Source organism: Pseudopodoces humilis, chromosome 6, assembly GCF_049639895.1.
Source record: "Pseudopodoces humilis isolate 2021_Gansu_Grassland_sample_001 chromosome 6, ASM4963989v1, whole genome shotgun sequence".
Lineage (NCBI taxonomy): Eukaryota > Metazoa > Chordata > Aves > Passeriformes > Paridae > Pseudopodoces > Pseudopodoces humilis.
The window spans coordinates 39010345-39027065 of NC_142205.1; the positions used below are offsets into that span (position 1 = coordinate 39010345).

Consider the following 16721-nt stretch of genomic DNA (forward strand, 5'->3'; position numbering starts at 1 on the left):
GAAGTGAGGTAAGAAAAATTGAAGAGACCAGCAAAGATAAAATAGCAGTGGCCTGTCCTGCGCTGGAATTGTTACAGATTGTGTTACAGAGAGCAATGATATCTAAGCAAGAGGATAAGCCCTTCTTTCCAGCAGTGATTACCACTCTTTGTGTGGGTTCTATATGATTGACCTCTCACAGGAGCAGTAGCTGAACTGCTCACAAGCAAGAGCTTTCTGTGTTTAGGGTTGTCAGAAGAAGATGGTTTATGACTGCCCAAAACTTTGTATTTGACAGAAAAACTTCTGTTAAAAATGCTTCTCTGACAAAGGAGAGATAATTCTTCTGTTGGACCATGCATGGTCTTAAGCACATTTTGGTGTGTATACTTCTGGTATTTCAATGGTTTTCTCTTCGTTCTTAAAAGTTAACTTAAAGTCAGTATTAATTGTCTATCCTTTGATACAGTGGTGTTAAATGATTAAATAATGTCTTTTGGGTATTTAACCTTTATTGAGCTTTTAAAAAAAAGTTAATTCTGTCTGTCTTCTTATTGTATTTCAATAGTGAGCTGTGCCTGACTCAAAGTGGATTTGATTTTACAACATAATATACCTTTCTTCTTCTGTAAATAAACCACATAAGAATGGGAAGAAACATTAAGAAATAACTTTTAATTTTGCATAAGCGGAACAAAGTCCATTGAAGATTTATCTGTGCCCTGTTCATTTGGATAATTGCATGCATAAATGCACCTCATAACTTCATGAGGTAGTTAATGCTTTAGCTTCATTTTTTCATTTCTAACATTTTCTGCTATTTCTGTATCTTCCCTGAAGAGTTTCCATCTGCCAAGTGCTGGGTATGTTTTATCAGGTGCACTTACCAGTCATGTCTTTATTGTTGATTGAAGCTTTGATTTACGCTGCTTGGCCGTCACGTATGGCTAAATATATGCAAACTCACAAAGCAAAAAACACGTACTTAGTTCTTGTTCTCAACTCCATGTTCGTATCAAGGCTGTTGTCCTTTCTACTTGGGATTCTGATGCATCTGGAATTGACATGGAGAGATCCTGAGGGAGGGGGTAGGCACCCTTTCATTGCTCACCCGTAGCACATACAGTTGCATTGCTTTTTGAAGGTCTGAGGAAAATTGAACAGAGATATTTAACCTTGGATGAGCAAAGCATTCCCTTGAAGAGTAGCTGTAATATTAACAGCAAGAACCACTTAGAAAGCAAAGCCATATTTGAGGATGGAATAGAGGTTGCTTATGAAAATAGTTCAAAAACTGCATCAGCAAATACAGATGTTTATACAGTATATAAATGTATAAAAGCTGGGGATCCTTTAAACATTAAATCAGTTGCCATTGATTTACATTTCTCAGCATTTCAGCATTTTCTTCTTCAAGTCTTCACAAATGCAAAATGGTATCATTACAATGCTAAAAATTTACCATGGGGATAAAACCCTGTTGGAATTTTTCTAAAGAGCCTTGAGTGATTTAAAGTTGCTTTCTGGTTTACAAAAGAGATACTCTTCCTTGTGCAGGGGAAAAAAAACCGAACAAGTGTGACTATGAGGACAAGCATACCCAGAAATTTTAAGTTGTTAGTAGCCCAAAAGACTATTTTCTTTGAAAATTTTTAGATCTTTCTTGACATGTTTTGGGCATAGTAGTTATGGAGTGGTTAAACAAAGCAATATTAGGTGCAATAATTTTTTTACCAGTCATCTTAAATTTATTTATTTTCAATGATTGAATTGTCTGAATTAATAAGTTAAATTTGCATCCTTAGTTGTGAGAAAAAAGAATCAAAGTCTTAGAGGACTAAGGACAACTTAAAATACATATTAGTAGTATAAGAGAAAAGAATAAATCAACAAAGGCTGGATTTAGTCAGAAATAATTACATGGTTAATTGTGGTACAGGACCATAAAAGTAATTTCTGAAAATTGATTAGATAATATAGGTATTAATTTAAGAATATGCCATAGTTGACAGTTGGCAAACTTAAACTATAAATTCTAGAAAACTTGGTTATAATATAATGTCTAATACTCTAGAGAGGGGTGCTGATTCTGTAATGATGTTTTGAAAGAGCTGCATAGCTAAGTTAAATGACAGCTCTATTTTGTCTTTACAGGTAGGGAAAGGCATTTAGATGTGCATAATTTGTTTTACTCTTCCAGTAGTGCCCTAGAAGCATGTCTGAAAACAGTAATTAATAAACATGGAATGTTTGCATTCAGAGTCTTAAATACACTTAATGCAGAGGTGTTTGACTGTGTATAGCCAGTAGCTATACAAGAAAGCTGGTACCATTATGGTCTTGATTGGTGCCATCATTCTAGCTGTCAACCTAATTTTTGGGCATATGTCCTTGTTTTCTGTTGGTCTCTGCATTGTTTTTGATGAGGCTAGAACTAGGTATTTTACTAGGTATTATATAGGTACTTTAGTTGGTTGCTGCAGGTATCAGTCAGGAAGATAACACTTCTCTAGCTTGATGGTCTTTCACGCTATTTTAATTCAATTTTGGACTCAAAAAATTAGTCCTCTGTTTGGAGGGGCAGAAGGTAGTCAGCACTTCTGATGATACAAAATTTTACAGGTAATTACCACATTTGTATGTGGAAATTAATTTTTTTCTCCCTGACTTGAAAGAACCACTGGTGAACCACCACAGCATTGAGATATTACTCTGCTTTTACAGCTGTTGACACAGTCACATATATTCTAATAAAAATCTATTTATTTCTTTTAGTATAGAAGTAATTTTAAAACCTGAGGTTGAGCTTCTTATTTGTAGAAAGTTTTAGTGTCATTATGTTGTTATGCTTACAGCTACACTGAATTGTCCTTGTGAATCACAGCAGGCTGGTTAAGAAAAGCCAATGGCTTACTTGTGACACACAAATAGCAGAAGCTGTCAGAGATTTCTATTGCATCCAGCCCATCAGTTTGTGGTTTTATTCAAATCAGAATAATTGATTAGGAGTCACAGCTTGGTAACACTCAGACAAGAGGTACATAATGAATAATAGTGACTATATTTATCTTAGCAGAGCTCAGCACTGAAGGCTATTTGTATTTCAGTATTCCTGTAGTTCTGCTCCTGGAGTATTTTGATGGTCTGCCAAATCATGCAGCTGGACAAATACCATCACTTTGATTGCTGTTGGGGATCTTTGAATACAGAGAACAAAACTTAGCTTAGATAAAGAACAGTGTGTTTTGTGTTCAATTTCCTGCTGTTCTGTGATAGCAGTTAGATTCTGATAAGGACTGAAAAAGCATAACCTTTGTTACCTGAATCTGATTATGCTTCTGAATTAAGCATATAAATTCTTTTCACTTGCTAGATTTGTGAACATTTTTTAGAGATAGGATGCATTTATTTCATACAACTGGCTGATTTTTAATACATCATCCTTAACACCCTTAACCACCCCTTTTTAGCATTGATATTATATAAGATGAGCAAGAATTGTGTGTCCCTTCGCTTGGCTAAATCGTAAGTTAAGATTTTCTCACCTTAAAAGATATGAATGAAGTAATTCTTCTATTTTTTAACAAATCTAGAGATGATGAATTAAGGTTGTTTTCAGGAAATTTATTTGTGGTGGTTCTTCAGGTGTATGAGCAAGAGCACAGTCCTTCTTTACGTTATGATCTGGACAATGGCAGTCATTTTGATCGCTCAGGGCAAAAAAAGAAGAGTTGGGAATCTTCCAAAGGGTTCTGCACGCTAAGACCACCAGAATAGGACTGTACCTATATTCAGATTATTTATTGTCTTCACAGGTACAGGCAGTATAAAAAGGATTGATTGAGCACTTACTGAGCATGATTTTGTATCTTATGTTAAGGTTTCAAGAGACAAAAAAAATTATAAAAATCAATTAATCAGTTGTCTCACCTAATCATCTCCAGTGCAATGAAGCTAAGGCTAATTTCCGCTTATTCCTATCAGTTCCATGAGATTGTGTGGGGAATACAGCTTTGTGCATTTTGTACTTTGAAAACTATATATTAATGGTTAAGTGTGGAAATGGTAGAGCTGTCGTTGTTTGGGAAGGGGTTGTAGTTTGTCAGACTCAGAACCTGGATGGATGAAATCTGCTGTAAATATATACATAATTTGTGTCCTGCATGGAGATGTATGGCAGAGAAAATAAATGTAAGTTACAAGTGCATAATACTCAATGATGCTGCATAGTGCCATGGGAGGTCTTTAGCATTATTGTATTTATGTTCCAGTTTTATTCAGTCTAGTGTTAGCCTTATTTGGAGTACTAGGCACTCAATCTGCTAGGTTCATCTTCCTGGTTTTTATGTTTCCTGATTCTACAGAAGAACACATTTTTAAATTACAATATGTTAACAAACAACCAGAGTAGAAATTGCTTCAGATGTTGAGAATAAAATTGTTCAAAGTTGTTTTTTGTAATTAATTAGCAAAGTTTTGCACTGAGTACCTCCATTGCCAACTTTGGTTGGGAAAAAAAAACAGATTGTGAAATTTTAAACGTATTTATGAAGGTTTCTTACACTTAGTAGCATGCTGTACTAGTGCTGCATTTCCAGAATGTGGTAGTGTTATTAAAAGGTATTTTGTTATTACAAACTAAAAGTAAATTCAAGGGCAATTTGCAGTTGGCACATAGCATTTATTTCTGCTGTGCCTACATTAGTTTTTGCTATTTACAACACATCCTAACATAGCCCTTCAAGATGAGCCAGGTATTCTGCAGTGTCTGGGCATGGGTACATACAGGTTTGTGTGTTTTCACACTTCATTTGTATTTAGGATGTGCTACTGCTTTAGGGCTATTCCTGCTTGTTTCAGTGAATTGTGGGGGTTTGTATCCAAATGTCATACAGTTTTTGGGATGGTGCTAGTCTTGGAGGTATTCTGTAATAAAATCCCTTTAAAATAACACTTTTTAAATTGGAAGGTACAACTTGAGGAAGATTTAACATGGAGAGAAAGCACTGTATTTGCTGACACTAAAATAGTATTAATGCATGTAAGGTGAGCTGAAAGTGCATGACTCTTTTCTAACCTTTATGGTTCAGCACTTTGGAATACTTCAGAAAAATGTGTTCTTGTAAAAATACGTTAATTAGCTTGTTCAGATATAACTTAAAAAGCTGTTTTTAAAGGCATGCATCCAGAGACATGCCCACAATGAATTCAAAGTGTCAATGTTTCAGGGAATCTAAATTATTTTCAGAATTTCAGAAATTGAGAAGGGATAAGTGGAAGGAGAAAATGTTGGGCTGGTGCCAAGCGATAGCTCGTAACCCTCACAGACTTCCAAACAGCACAAGAACACCCGAGGTCTCAGGTGATGCTTCACATAACTCTACTTTGGTGAGTGAAAAGTTGCATTTCGTGACGGTGGCATGCTCAGATGAACTTGAGAGGTGTTAAATTTATTTTTAAAATCGTATTGTTTACCATTGCTTGCATTTCCTCCATGTGTGAAACCCTTTGATATAACATCTGTTTACTCTTTCAGTTTGCTTTTTTTGTCTTTTACGCTATGCATGGTTCATTCTGACTTGCATGCTGTGTCTATAAATCAGTATTGATGTTTTGTGAATGATAAAGTCTTCAAGGAGGAGATGACCGAATATGGATCACTTATATTCCTTGTGATCTTAATCAGTGCAAAAATGGCATCTGGTCCCTGATGAATACAGCTGGACATTGTCTAAAGGCACCTCATTTGCTCTTTGTTCCTGCCTGTAACAGGAACAAAGTATCATGTGTCTAAACTTGTGTTAGACAGCTGGATTTTAAAATGATCTTCATATATTAAACATGCTATTGCAAGAGATGGTTGAGTTTCTGCATGCAAAGCTGGTAGTAGATGTTCAGGCAATGTAAAGTTGACAGTTTATGTGGTGGAATTAAAATATATCATATGAAACTGAATAAAGTTACTCATTGATAAGAATTTTAATCCCACAGTTTTTGTTCTTTGATATAAAGCCACTTACATCAGTAGACCTGGCCAGGTGAGTAAGAACTGGTACTTGTATGTAAAGGCTTCCAACTGCCCCATCTCTAAGAGCAAAAATTATCTAGTTGTCTGCTTGTTTTAATTCAACTGACATTTTCAGGCTACAGCAAGACTGAATATTTGAAACATACCCAGTTCAATATGCCTGCTCCAGTTTCATTAATGAGTGTTAAATAGGCACTGTATTTCCCTATCCTAAGAAGAAACATGAGTGATCAGGAAATACTGCCCTGCAGTTATTGAAACATGGACATTTAAGGATGGCATTTAAGCTAAAAGGTGAATAATTGTTCCTAACCACTGAGGAAATGTGGTAGTCCGAGTGAAGGGGCAGTGGTCTGCTTGAAAGCTGTTGAAGTTGAAATAAAGCCCCTACTTAATGTGGCAAGATTATCTTGTTCAGTGGTAAATAATATACAATTTAAGTTTCTGGCATAGAAGAGAACACAAAAAAGCAGCATTAAAAGCTGCAAATTTTATAGTTCATTGTATATATCCTAGAATATTGTTATAGCTCATTTTCATCTAGAATACTGTACTTTCAGAGAAATAGAAGGAAATTAAAAATCAATGCTACTGTGAAAAAAGATGTCAAGTATATTATCCTCACATTTAATTACTATTGCTATTTTATTTTTAAATTTTATTTTAATGCTTTTACTATTTAGCTATTAATAGTAATAGGAGGTAGCTATTAAGGAATTGAGATATGTGGAAATTTGCATATTTTGATTTCTGCTTGACTGCTATTCAACATATAATTTGGTTTGATATTCATGAGATAAGCATTCCAATCTACCAGATGGGATTTAGAAATGATGAACTGGAAATACAGTTCAGAATTGGTGGATCTAGAGACTTAGCATCTTTTAACCCTATTAATATTAAAACTGGTTCAAAAATAAGTTTGCATGTGGACTGCTGCTTAGTTGATGAAGCATGTAAGAAAGCCAGAGAAATAAACTACTGGGAAAGATATTGTGTGTCATTTAATATCATGCTTGGCTGTAGAACAGTCTTCACAACAGGAAATAAAACAATGTCTCTTGAGGCCTGCCAAGCTTTCCTTTTCATTTTCTTTTGCTTCCCACTCTCTCAACCATGACTTTTTCTATCCCTCACATGTGAAGAAAATCATATTCAGTATAAGCTGTCGCTGGCAATGTCTTTCCAATTTGCAGGATGTTGACTGAAAATCCTTATTTCACTTGTGAACATTTTTAATCTGAAATTTTGTTTGACATCAGTTTTGATTTTGCTTAGTAGTTGTTGCCTTTTCAATATTGAAAAATTTTTTGGCTGATCTTGAGTGAAGATACAGACTTTAGCACTGGAAACTGAAAAATAATGAAACAGCAGAAAATAAAGAATATAGCAAATTATTTGTTCTAAGTGTACAGAGCCACTTCTGATGAGCTATTCAAGCATCTTTTTTCTGAATTAAATTTCATTTTTCAGTGCATTGCAGCTCCTCTGTGGACCTGATTGCCTTAGTATGGGTTTATTTGGTGAGTCTTGTGCCCATGTGAGTCTGTGTCATGAAGACACAGCTCTTTGCTTCCTTATTCTGTAGGTGGCAAGTCTGGGTTTGGAAGGAAGCAAAGTGGAATGTAGACTGCCTCGTTTTTTTTACCTCTGCCATATCCTTTTATGTACACTTCTGATTCAGCAGAATGTCTTCTTTATCTCAGAACTTCAGCTAAGGCATTAAAAAATACTTTCCATTTAAACCTAAACCCCAGAGTGGGCATTTCACAGTGCCACTTTCCTGAAGGAAAATGATCTGAAAATTGCAAGCAACTCTCATTAACTTTTCACAGAATCATAGAATACCAGGATGGAAGGAATCTCAAGGATCATCTGGTCCAACCTTCCTTGGCATAAGCACCATATAGACAAGATGGCACAGCACCCTGTCCTGCTCAGTCTTTAAAATTTTGAGCAGCATCCATCCAGCACCTTCCCTTCAGAGGTTATTTCAGTGGCTCATTGTTCTCACTGCAAAGCATTTTCCTCTTGTGTCTAATCAGTGTGCCAAGACTGTTCCCAACTTGTACCCATTATTTCTTGTCTTTTCCTTCTAACTTCTTGTAAAAAGGAGTCTTCATCTTCTTTGTAGCCGCCCTTGAAATACTGGAACATGATTATGATGTCTCCCCTAAGCTTTCCTTTCAGCCTTGAGGCTGAACAAACCCAGTTCTCTCAGCCTTTCCTCGTGGCAAGCTTCCCAGTCCATTTTTATGGAAAGAAATTTTTCTCTGTGAAAAACAGAAGGAAGCTTAAGGAGCAGAAAGCAGGTTATGACCATTAAGAAATCGCTTTTTTCATTAAGCAAGTAAATGGAATACAGAACAGCAGTGGAGGAAAAAATACAGAATAATGAAGTTCATGAAAACATTGGAACGTATTTAAAGACTTTAATAAAATCAGTTGCACCATTTTATTTGATGTTAAGATGTTAAGATTAGCTTCATTGAAATCAAATATTAAATCAATTTATTTGAAATCAAATAAATTTTGAAATATTTTAGCAGAACTCAACTAAGGATTCTTGGAAACATTTTTCTGTTATTGTTGTCAACTTAATTATAATAATATCTTCAAGCTTTATCACCTTAGTCTACTTTATTTGAAGATTAAAACCTTTGCATTCAGTTTTAGGTGGTCCTCTAGCTAATTGTTTATAAGCAAAACTTTGAAATTTTTGAATCATTCTGTCATCGAAGGAGGCATAAGTTTTCAAAAAGATTATTTAACATTGGAGTTTATTGGATTTGGGGATGTGTATTGATAGTTTTAGATTCATAGTGAGTAACCTTTTTTAATACTGAAAATAATTTCATATAGTCCATTAACTTGGTGTAGTGGAACATAAACCTGGAATTGACTTTGCTTCTCTGATAGCTTCATTTCTTTATCAAGCTAAATTTATTATCAGTTTGTTTCTGTATACATTAAACGTTGAAGATTCATCCTTTGTAATGTTCATTGTATTTTGAGAGACTTGTAATACAACTTCCCCTTTTCGTCATAGTTTCCATGTTCCCATGAGTATCTTAAAAGGTCTTGTCTATTCCTGCTCCAGTTTGAACAGGAATGACCAGTTTTGCAGCATATTCCGGATCAAACTTTCTGTTCCTAACAATTTTCCAACACTATTGCCTGTCCAGTCACACATCTTTCATACTGAGTAGATTTAGAATCACTTTATTGATACTTTTTTGTAGCTGCTATTTTAGTTTTGTCACCAAACCTCTAGATTATGTTGACTTTTAATACATGAGGACTGCATAAATTCAAATTATTGATGCTCTTCTATCATTTTCTATTCATCAGGCAATATGCAAATTCATATATTTTTCATTTTTCCCTTTCTCTGATATTTTCTGGAATTGGGGAAAGAATAGTAATGGTTTTTCCTTTACTTGAAAATAATCTAGATCTTGAAAGCTCATAATTATATGCAATAGTATTTGCACAGTTTTTGTCTTCTGAGAAGATAATGATTATAATTGAAAATAAGAAATCTGAAATTATTTCTTCATTAATCAGTCTGTGCTGACAGTATCTATTTATACTGTGATTCTATAAGCATATGTATATGTGGTGAGTTCAAATAATTTTGATGGGAATATGTAAATATGCATTAACATTGATTAAGCAGTTTGCCTAGAAGCAGTTCAGTGTCTGACTGTCTTTGCAGAGCATCTAGTATTTCTCTGGGTCCTAACTCAAAACCTGAGCATTATTATAATCTATGTTTCCAATTGTTATTTGCAGCCTCTTCTGCCTAGGGCATGGACTGGTCCTTAATTCAGTACATCATGTGAAATGCATGAAGCTAATGGCACAAGAGCAGCATGTAGTGCTGAAATGTAGTCATTAGTATAAACCACTTTTCCCTGTTGTATTCCCAACCAGAATTATAGGTGAATATATGTGGAAGTATAGTCAGGTGAGTAAATAGATAATTTGTGTTCCGATATGCAAATGACATGTAGAAGTCATGGCAAATGATCGAGCATCTAATTTAGCTCTAAGGAAGGATTTCTCTTTATGTGACCAAATGATGCCATCTTCTTTCTCCAAGAGAGCATAAAATATGATTATGAATGATCTGTTTGACCTTTAAATAGCATGATAGATCCCATGTTGCCACATCTGATTTTTGACCGAGCAAGCTAATAATAGTTGATGGTCATCTGAAATACAATTAAACACACAGGGAAAAGTGAGAGGGTTTGGGGTTATTTGCTGTTCACCCTGACAGACAGCTCAGCCCCCTGTGACTGCTTTCTCACTCCATCAGTGGCAGGGGGAAGAGAAGCAGAGGGGAAATGGGAGAAAAATCAAGGGTTGAGATAAAGACAGTTTAATCGGCAAGGCAAAAGCCACACAAGGGCAAAGTAAGGAATTTAGCCACTGCTTCCCATGGGCAGTCAGGTGTTCTGCCATCCCCAGGAAAGCCAGGCTCCATCATGTATAATGATTACTTGGGAAGAAAAATGCCACTCTGAATGTTTCTCCTTCCTCCTCCTCCTTTCAGATTTATATGCTGAGCATGACAACACAGAACATGATGTGTCCCTTTGGTCAGCTGGGATCGGCCCTCCTGGCTATGTCCCCTCCCAACTCCTTGTGCCTCCTCAATCTCCTCGATTGTGAGGTGGGGTGAGGAGCAGAAAAGTTCTTGATGTGAGGCTTGCTTAGCAAAAAAGTGAAACAACCCTGAGTTATTAACACTATTTCCAGCAAAAGTTGGAAACATAGCCCCGTGCCAGCTATGATGATGAAATTTAACTCTTCCAGTCAAAACAAGTACAGGTTTTCCTCCAGTGATGATGCAGTGAGTAGCTGGGATTTAACTGTAAGTTATGTTAACTGTGTGAGAGTTGTAATAGTGTAAGAATGGTTTATCACTGGATGGTCTTTAAAGGTCCCAACTAACCCTAAACATTCTTTAAATCTGGGATCTTTATCTAAACACCCAAACAATTTCAGAACAAGAAAGATTTCTTCATCTGAGTTTGAAGTGTGTGGCTGCCTGATTTTCATCAAGGTAATGTAATTCCTTGATGAAAATCCTGTGAAATAGGGTACATCTAGGTTTCCTTTTTTACTGCAAGCCTTGAACTGTTAATCTGACAGGGAGTGATGGGATGTTTAGGATCTATATTTTAATTTGTTACAAGAAAGCCAGGTAATATAAAACTCAAAAACTAGATGTGAGAAAAGAGTAATTATCTGAGAATATGGAGTTGGTTTCTTCTGAATTATCATCTTATTTGTTTAACTGTTGAGTAGATTTCATGAATGAGGCTGCAGAACCAGCTAGGAAATCCACAATACCATACCTACAAAAGTCTCCATAGACACCGGTTTTAAAAATATAGTAGTAACGTTAATGTACTAGCCAAAGAGTGTGTATCTGTGAATAAAACTATGGAACAGAGAGATTATACAGAGAAATGGAATTTTGAAAGGTGCAGAATTGTTCACCAGTCTAATTAATTGCATGATTTCCCTAAGTATCTGTCCATGTTAAAGTAATGAAAGCTGCTTCTTGTACTGTGGGTGTTCCACATCCTTCTGCACAATGCAGCACGCTGCCCAGCAGGGCAATTGTTTTAACAATGTATTGCTTTACAATTTACAGGATCAGCCTAAGCTGTCAGTGGCCTCAGGAGCCATGCCACTCCAGGCCAATCTTGTTGATTTTCTTTATATTTAAAGCCAATTAGCAGTCGTAACCTTGGTTACCATCACCTTCTACGTTCTCACCATGAATGTGTTAATAAGGATGTAAAGTTGCTAAGAGTTCATTTGTGTTCCTTTTCTGTGCATGCATAAACAATTAGAGCAGGGTAGATGCAGTCCAAAGCTTTTGGGTAACTTTCCCCCAGTGTCATTTAATTATTTAAGAGCGAGAAAGATGCAGTCAAGTTTTTACATATTTGACCAGTGAGTTCAGTTAGACTTCCCCTATGGCAGGCTTAAAATGACAGTCCTCGCTTAAAGAATTTTCATTTTGCTTTTTCTAACAAAAAATTGAGGCTACATAGAAAATTAATTGTACTTGGAATCTGTATGCATAAAAATAACTTAAATATAGAAGAAAAAAAGAAAAGCTTATCTGAATGCTGGATTCAATAAGGCAATAAGATTTTAATATTGTCATTATCATTATTAATATTATTATTGTTATTATAGTCATGTTTTATTTAGCTTTTTAACTCAAATTATATTTCAGTTTTTTAGCTGTTATGATTCTGCATTTATAATCAGTGAAATTTGCAATAAAATGTTTTTCCCTAGATAAAATTGGTATAAGACATTGACATAAAATGTGTTAAATGTCCATGTAACTGTTTGAATAGGTTGTATTCAATCCTTTATTTTCCCCAGAACATTTCATGCATCTTGTGTCTCACAGCAACATATGCTGACAAGATTGGTTCAAATCTATTTCATATAAATTATTCGTAATTTGTTTCCTTTTTGTATAATTGAAGCTCTCATAAATCTTTCACTTAGGGAAAAGGAGCATCATTTCAAGATAGACTTAAACACCTACTAATTTTTTTTAGTTTTGAAGACAAGGCCTATGTCTGACTACATTAGACATGTTCACATAACTTTTGACTGAAAGTTCAAGAAATTATTTTTCTAGCAATTTTTCATGCATTCATAAAACTCTTATATTTAGTTTAAAGTATGTAAAACTCCAGGTTATCTGAAATAGGGTTACAGATACTGAAACAAGAGGGAATTGCCAGATCACCATTTAGTTTCTATCTGGCAAATGAGTTCTTGAAAATGAGAAAATCAGACGGGGCCAAGTAATTAACCTAAGTTTTTTTTATAAGGTGAAATGAGTTATTCTCATTCTAGCTCAGTGAAGCCTTCAGTTCCCTCATTAAATGAACACATACACTGTAGTGGGGAGGTCAGGATGATGGGAAGCATCAAAGAAATGTCTCTGCTCATTCATTTATTGCCAGAGTAACCAGCAAGGAAAACTATGAAAGCATATCATGTTAAAAAAAAAAAAAAAAAAAAAAAGGAAAAAAGCTAGTGGTAGAATATAATAATGCGACTTCATCTTGTTCGAAATCTCAAGGTAATACTAAATGCTAAATGTTTAAGTTAAATTGCAAGTTTATTTATATTCTCATTCCTGAGGCTCCCTAGTATTTGTATGGTATTTTGCTGTCCGATACTACTAGAACTACAAGATCCAGAAACAGTTTAAGATAAGCTCTCTAGTGTGCTGACTACTGCAGTTTGTGTAACTCAGTGCAGTAAGCAGAAATATGTATGCATAATTTGTTTAAATAGTCTATACTGATACCATTTGCATGCTTGCAAATATGTGAATAATGTGCATGTAAGTTTGTGTAGTATATATATATTTCAATCCTGCTAGTTTAGATTTTAGTTAATCATGTAAATTTGTGCAGTTTCTGCAAGAGGACTAATTTTCATTCTGAAGTGGTTTGCAAAGTAATGATTACTGCAAAATACATTCCGAAATATATTCTTAAGAGGAAAACAGGGTTTTACGTGCACATCTAGAAGCCATTTCCTGCATTCATATTAGTACATGAGTTTTGTTACAGACAGGGGTGGAAGAAGGAGAAAGCAGCAAAGCTGCAGGGAGCTGTGTACCTCCCTAGATGAATCCCTAATGTATTCTTCTGCTTTGCTGTCCTCAGTAAAAGCTTACCCAACACTACAATTGATTTGGTGCTGGTTTTGTGTCCTAGGAGGCTACACGGTGCAGCACATCTCTGCAGCTGTGCTCCCACTGCAGTGCTGTGCCCAGGTGTTGTGGGTCCACGTCAGCACACGTTCTGCACTGTGTTCCACCCAGGCTGTGGGCTGGCTTTCCTGCAGATAATGAGCCTGCACATAGCAGGGCTGTCATCTGAGCACCTAGCCTGGCTATAGAGGCAGCTTGAGTCCTCCTCGCAGCTCTCCATCCTTCTTCCTTTTATCTCATAGAGGTGTCGGTAGCACAGAAGATTAGTAGGGCCTCTTGAAATCTGCAGCATGTATCATTTCCGTTTTCATGTGATTTTGGTGGAGAGCTGAGGTGGAATAGGGTCTGGGGAGATATCAGACCTTCAAATAAAATATAACCTTTATAAGCAGATTCTTCCAAAAATACAGTCTTGGAAGTCTCTGAAATCATCTACTGTCTCTGTTTGTATTTTCAGTGTTACTGAATATACTTGTCATTGCAGCTGGAATTGTGGTGTTCCCTTTAAACAAAAAACGGCAACAGAAAGTGTGGGAGCAGAAAAGGAATCATAATTATTGTGTAGGTTAAAGCACTGTCTTTACATACATTCTGTGTTGTATGTAACTTCCATATAACTTTGTGAAAGTATTTTCTACTATGTTATTTCAGCCTCATTAATATGAACTAATGAACACTTGAGAGGAAGTTTCACTTAAAATAGTAAGGTGCTTCAGTTCTCTAGAGACAGAGGTGTTAGACTTATCCTGGCTGATAGTGGAATGATTTAATAACTTTGGATAATTAATACAAGGAAGGAGGATAAAATATAGCAGAAGACCTAGTTTTTTTCTCAAGATTAATCAACAGACAGGCTGCAGTTCAGTGTTTGTTCCACAGGAGATGGAGACAACTGGCTGAACCAGGCACCCTGCTGCAATCTCAGATGTGTTCAAATCTTTCTCTTAGGAATGGCAGTTGTATCAATTTCATTAAAATGGGTACATGGTCAAAGATGGCTGTGTGTGGATGCTGACCGTAATCACTTGTGTTGACTCTGCTGACTGAGGAAGAAAACTACTTGTGACCTTGTTAGGCTAATTATCTCTGGGGTTAATCTGTTATTCCCTGCCCCTGGCCTTTTCATGAAGTATGAGATGGGAGTAATAGGATAAGGTTAAGAAGGGGAAATTTAAACTGAAGGTGAAGAGCATAATCTTGCCAGTAGCATGTCTTAGGCTGCTGTGTGATTTTGTGTTGGGGGGTTACAGAAGTCCCATGTCTGTTCCTTGAAATTTGGAATGGAAATGGAAACATTTGCTATGGTATTTTTGTTAGCTTTTTTCATCTTTGATTCGTCTCTGATGTTCTGTGCTTCTAGGTTTTTTCCCTCCTTCTAAAGAAAATACACCCTAACTTTTCTTGCCCTAATTTTTTAGAATAAATCAGTGGTATGAAAGGTACAACTTCTGTACTACATCAGTTGTCTGTGATTTCTCTAATAACTAAGCATTGTTTAAATAGAAGTGTTTGGAATTCATTCTTTGAACCTGAAGATCTGTTTTTTCTGATAAAGTGTCAGTTTTCTATTTCTGTGCTCAATATTTCAATTTTTGTTTCTTTTTCAATCTGCATTGACACTGACAATATTTACTTATTAACCCTGTAGGCTGCAATTTATGTAATTGAGGTATTGGGGTTTGTAAGGTATTTTAAAAAGCCCACAGTACAGTAAGAAGAGAGAGCTACACCAACTGTACTTTTTTATTCTGGGTATTTTTTTATACCCAAATGTTAAACACTAGTTCTCTTTCATGATGGATGGGAAGAAAAAAAGTTATTTTTTTTTCTTTTCTTATGACAGTTTTATCTTTTCTGTTGTTTTGGAGAAGCAAAATTTTATGACATACAGCATAATCATTATCTGACAGAAAAAGATGAAAAGCATGACAAAAATTGAGTTCATAGATGTACTGATATTACTAAGAGGATGTCTTGTTTTCTATTTATTTTCTACTTATGAATAAATGATGCAGTTAAATTTTGAGAAGTGTTTGTTCTTAGATTTTGTATTTATTTCATGTAAAAGAATCATGTTTCAAACTGCAGTAGGATTTGTTCGTATGTGTATTCTACACTTTTATTATTCAGGCTGTAAATACCTCATTCTGGCAGTACGTAAATGTGATAATAAATGTATTTTGAGTTTTATTGCTAAACTGAATTTTCTTTGCCATGAGAGAGAAGAAAGATTTTCATCCTACACCTATGTTGGATTTTTTTTAAATTTAGAGTTATAGAATCATTTAGGTTGGTAAAGACCTAAAAGGTCATCTAATTCAACCATAAACCTAACGCTGCCAAAATGGAAAGTTTCCCAAAACAACTAACTTTCCTGTCAGTTTGAGCTATTCTTCTTTGATATTTACCAGGATTTACTATACAGTGGTCCTGGAAAGACTTTGGATTGGTTTGTTTTAAGATTAGGATTCTAAACTTAATTATTAATTAAAATTAAACTTAATTTAAAATTTAAATTAAATTTAAAATTAAATTAAAAAATACTTAAAATTTTAAAATAAATGTAATTGTTTTAATTTAATTATAAATTAAATTAAAATATAATTAACTTAATTTAAAATTAATTAATTTTAAAAGCCACATTAAAATTTCTTTTTTGAAAATGTAGTTTGCTATAAAATATTTGAATTGAAAATGACAGATTTTAATTTTTCTTTTCATGTAATTTTTCAGTTTTTATGTCATTTTTCTACAAATTTTTATTCCTTCCACATAAATTAATTTGGTAGTTTATAGAACTTTTGCCTCCGTTTGTTTCCTGTGTTAAAGAAACAACAAAAGAAAAAGGTCAGAAATTTGAAGGAACAGCTACTGAGCGAAAAAAATAAAATTGAAAGACATAGAAGATTGTATTAATTTTATGCAATCCCATTTTAT

General features: G+C 34.9%; 1 protein-coding gene across 6 annotated transcripts in view; it reads left to right on the plus strand.

The window, feature by feature from the left end:
• Positions 1 to 16721, plus strand: part of MARCHF1 (membrane associated ring-CH-type finger 1) — a 226914-nt gene that overhangs the window by 131519 nt on the left and 78674 nt on the right. For 3 of the 6 annotated variants that reach the window (XM_088056924.1, XM_088056929.1, XM_088056925.1), the window contains exon 3: positions 5228 to 5367. The exons of the other annotated variants lie outside the window; for them this stretch is intronic. In XM_088056924.1, coding sequence (XP_087913050.1) covers positions 5266 to 5367 — 102 coding nt within the window. In that variant the 5' untranslated portion in view covers positions 5228 to 5265. The remainder of the gene's footprint in view (positions 1 to 5227; positions 5368 to 16721) is intronic. 6 annotated transcript variants of the gene reach the window in all.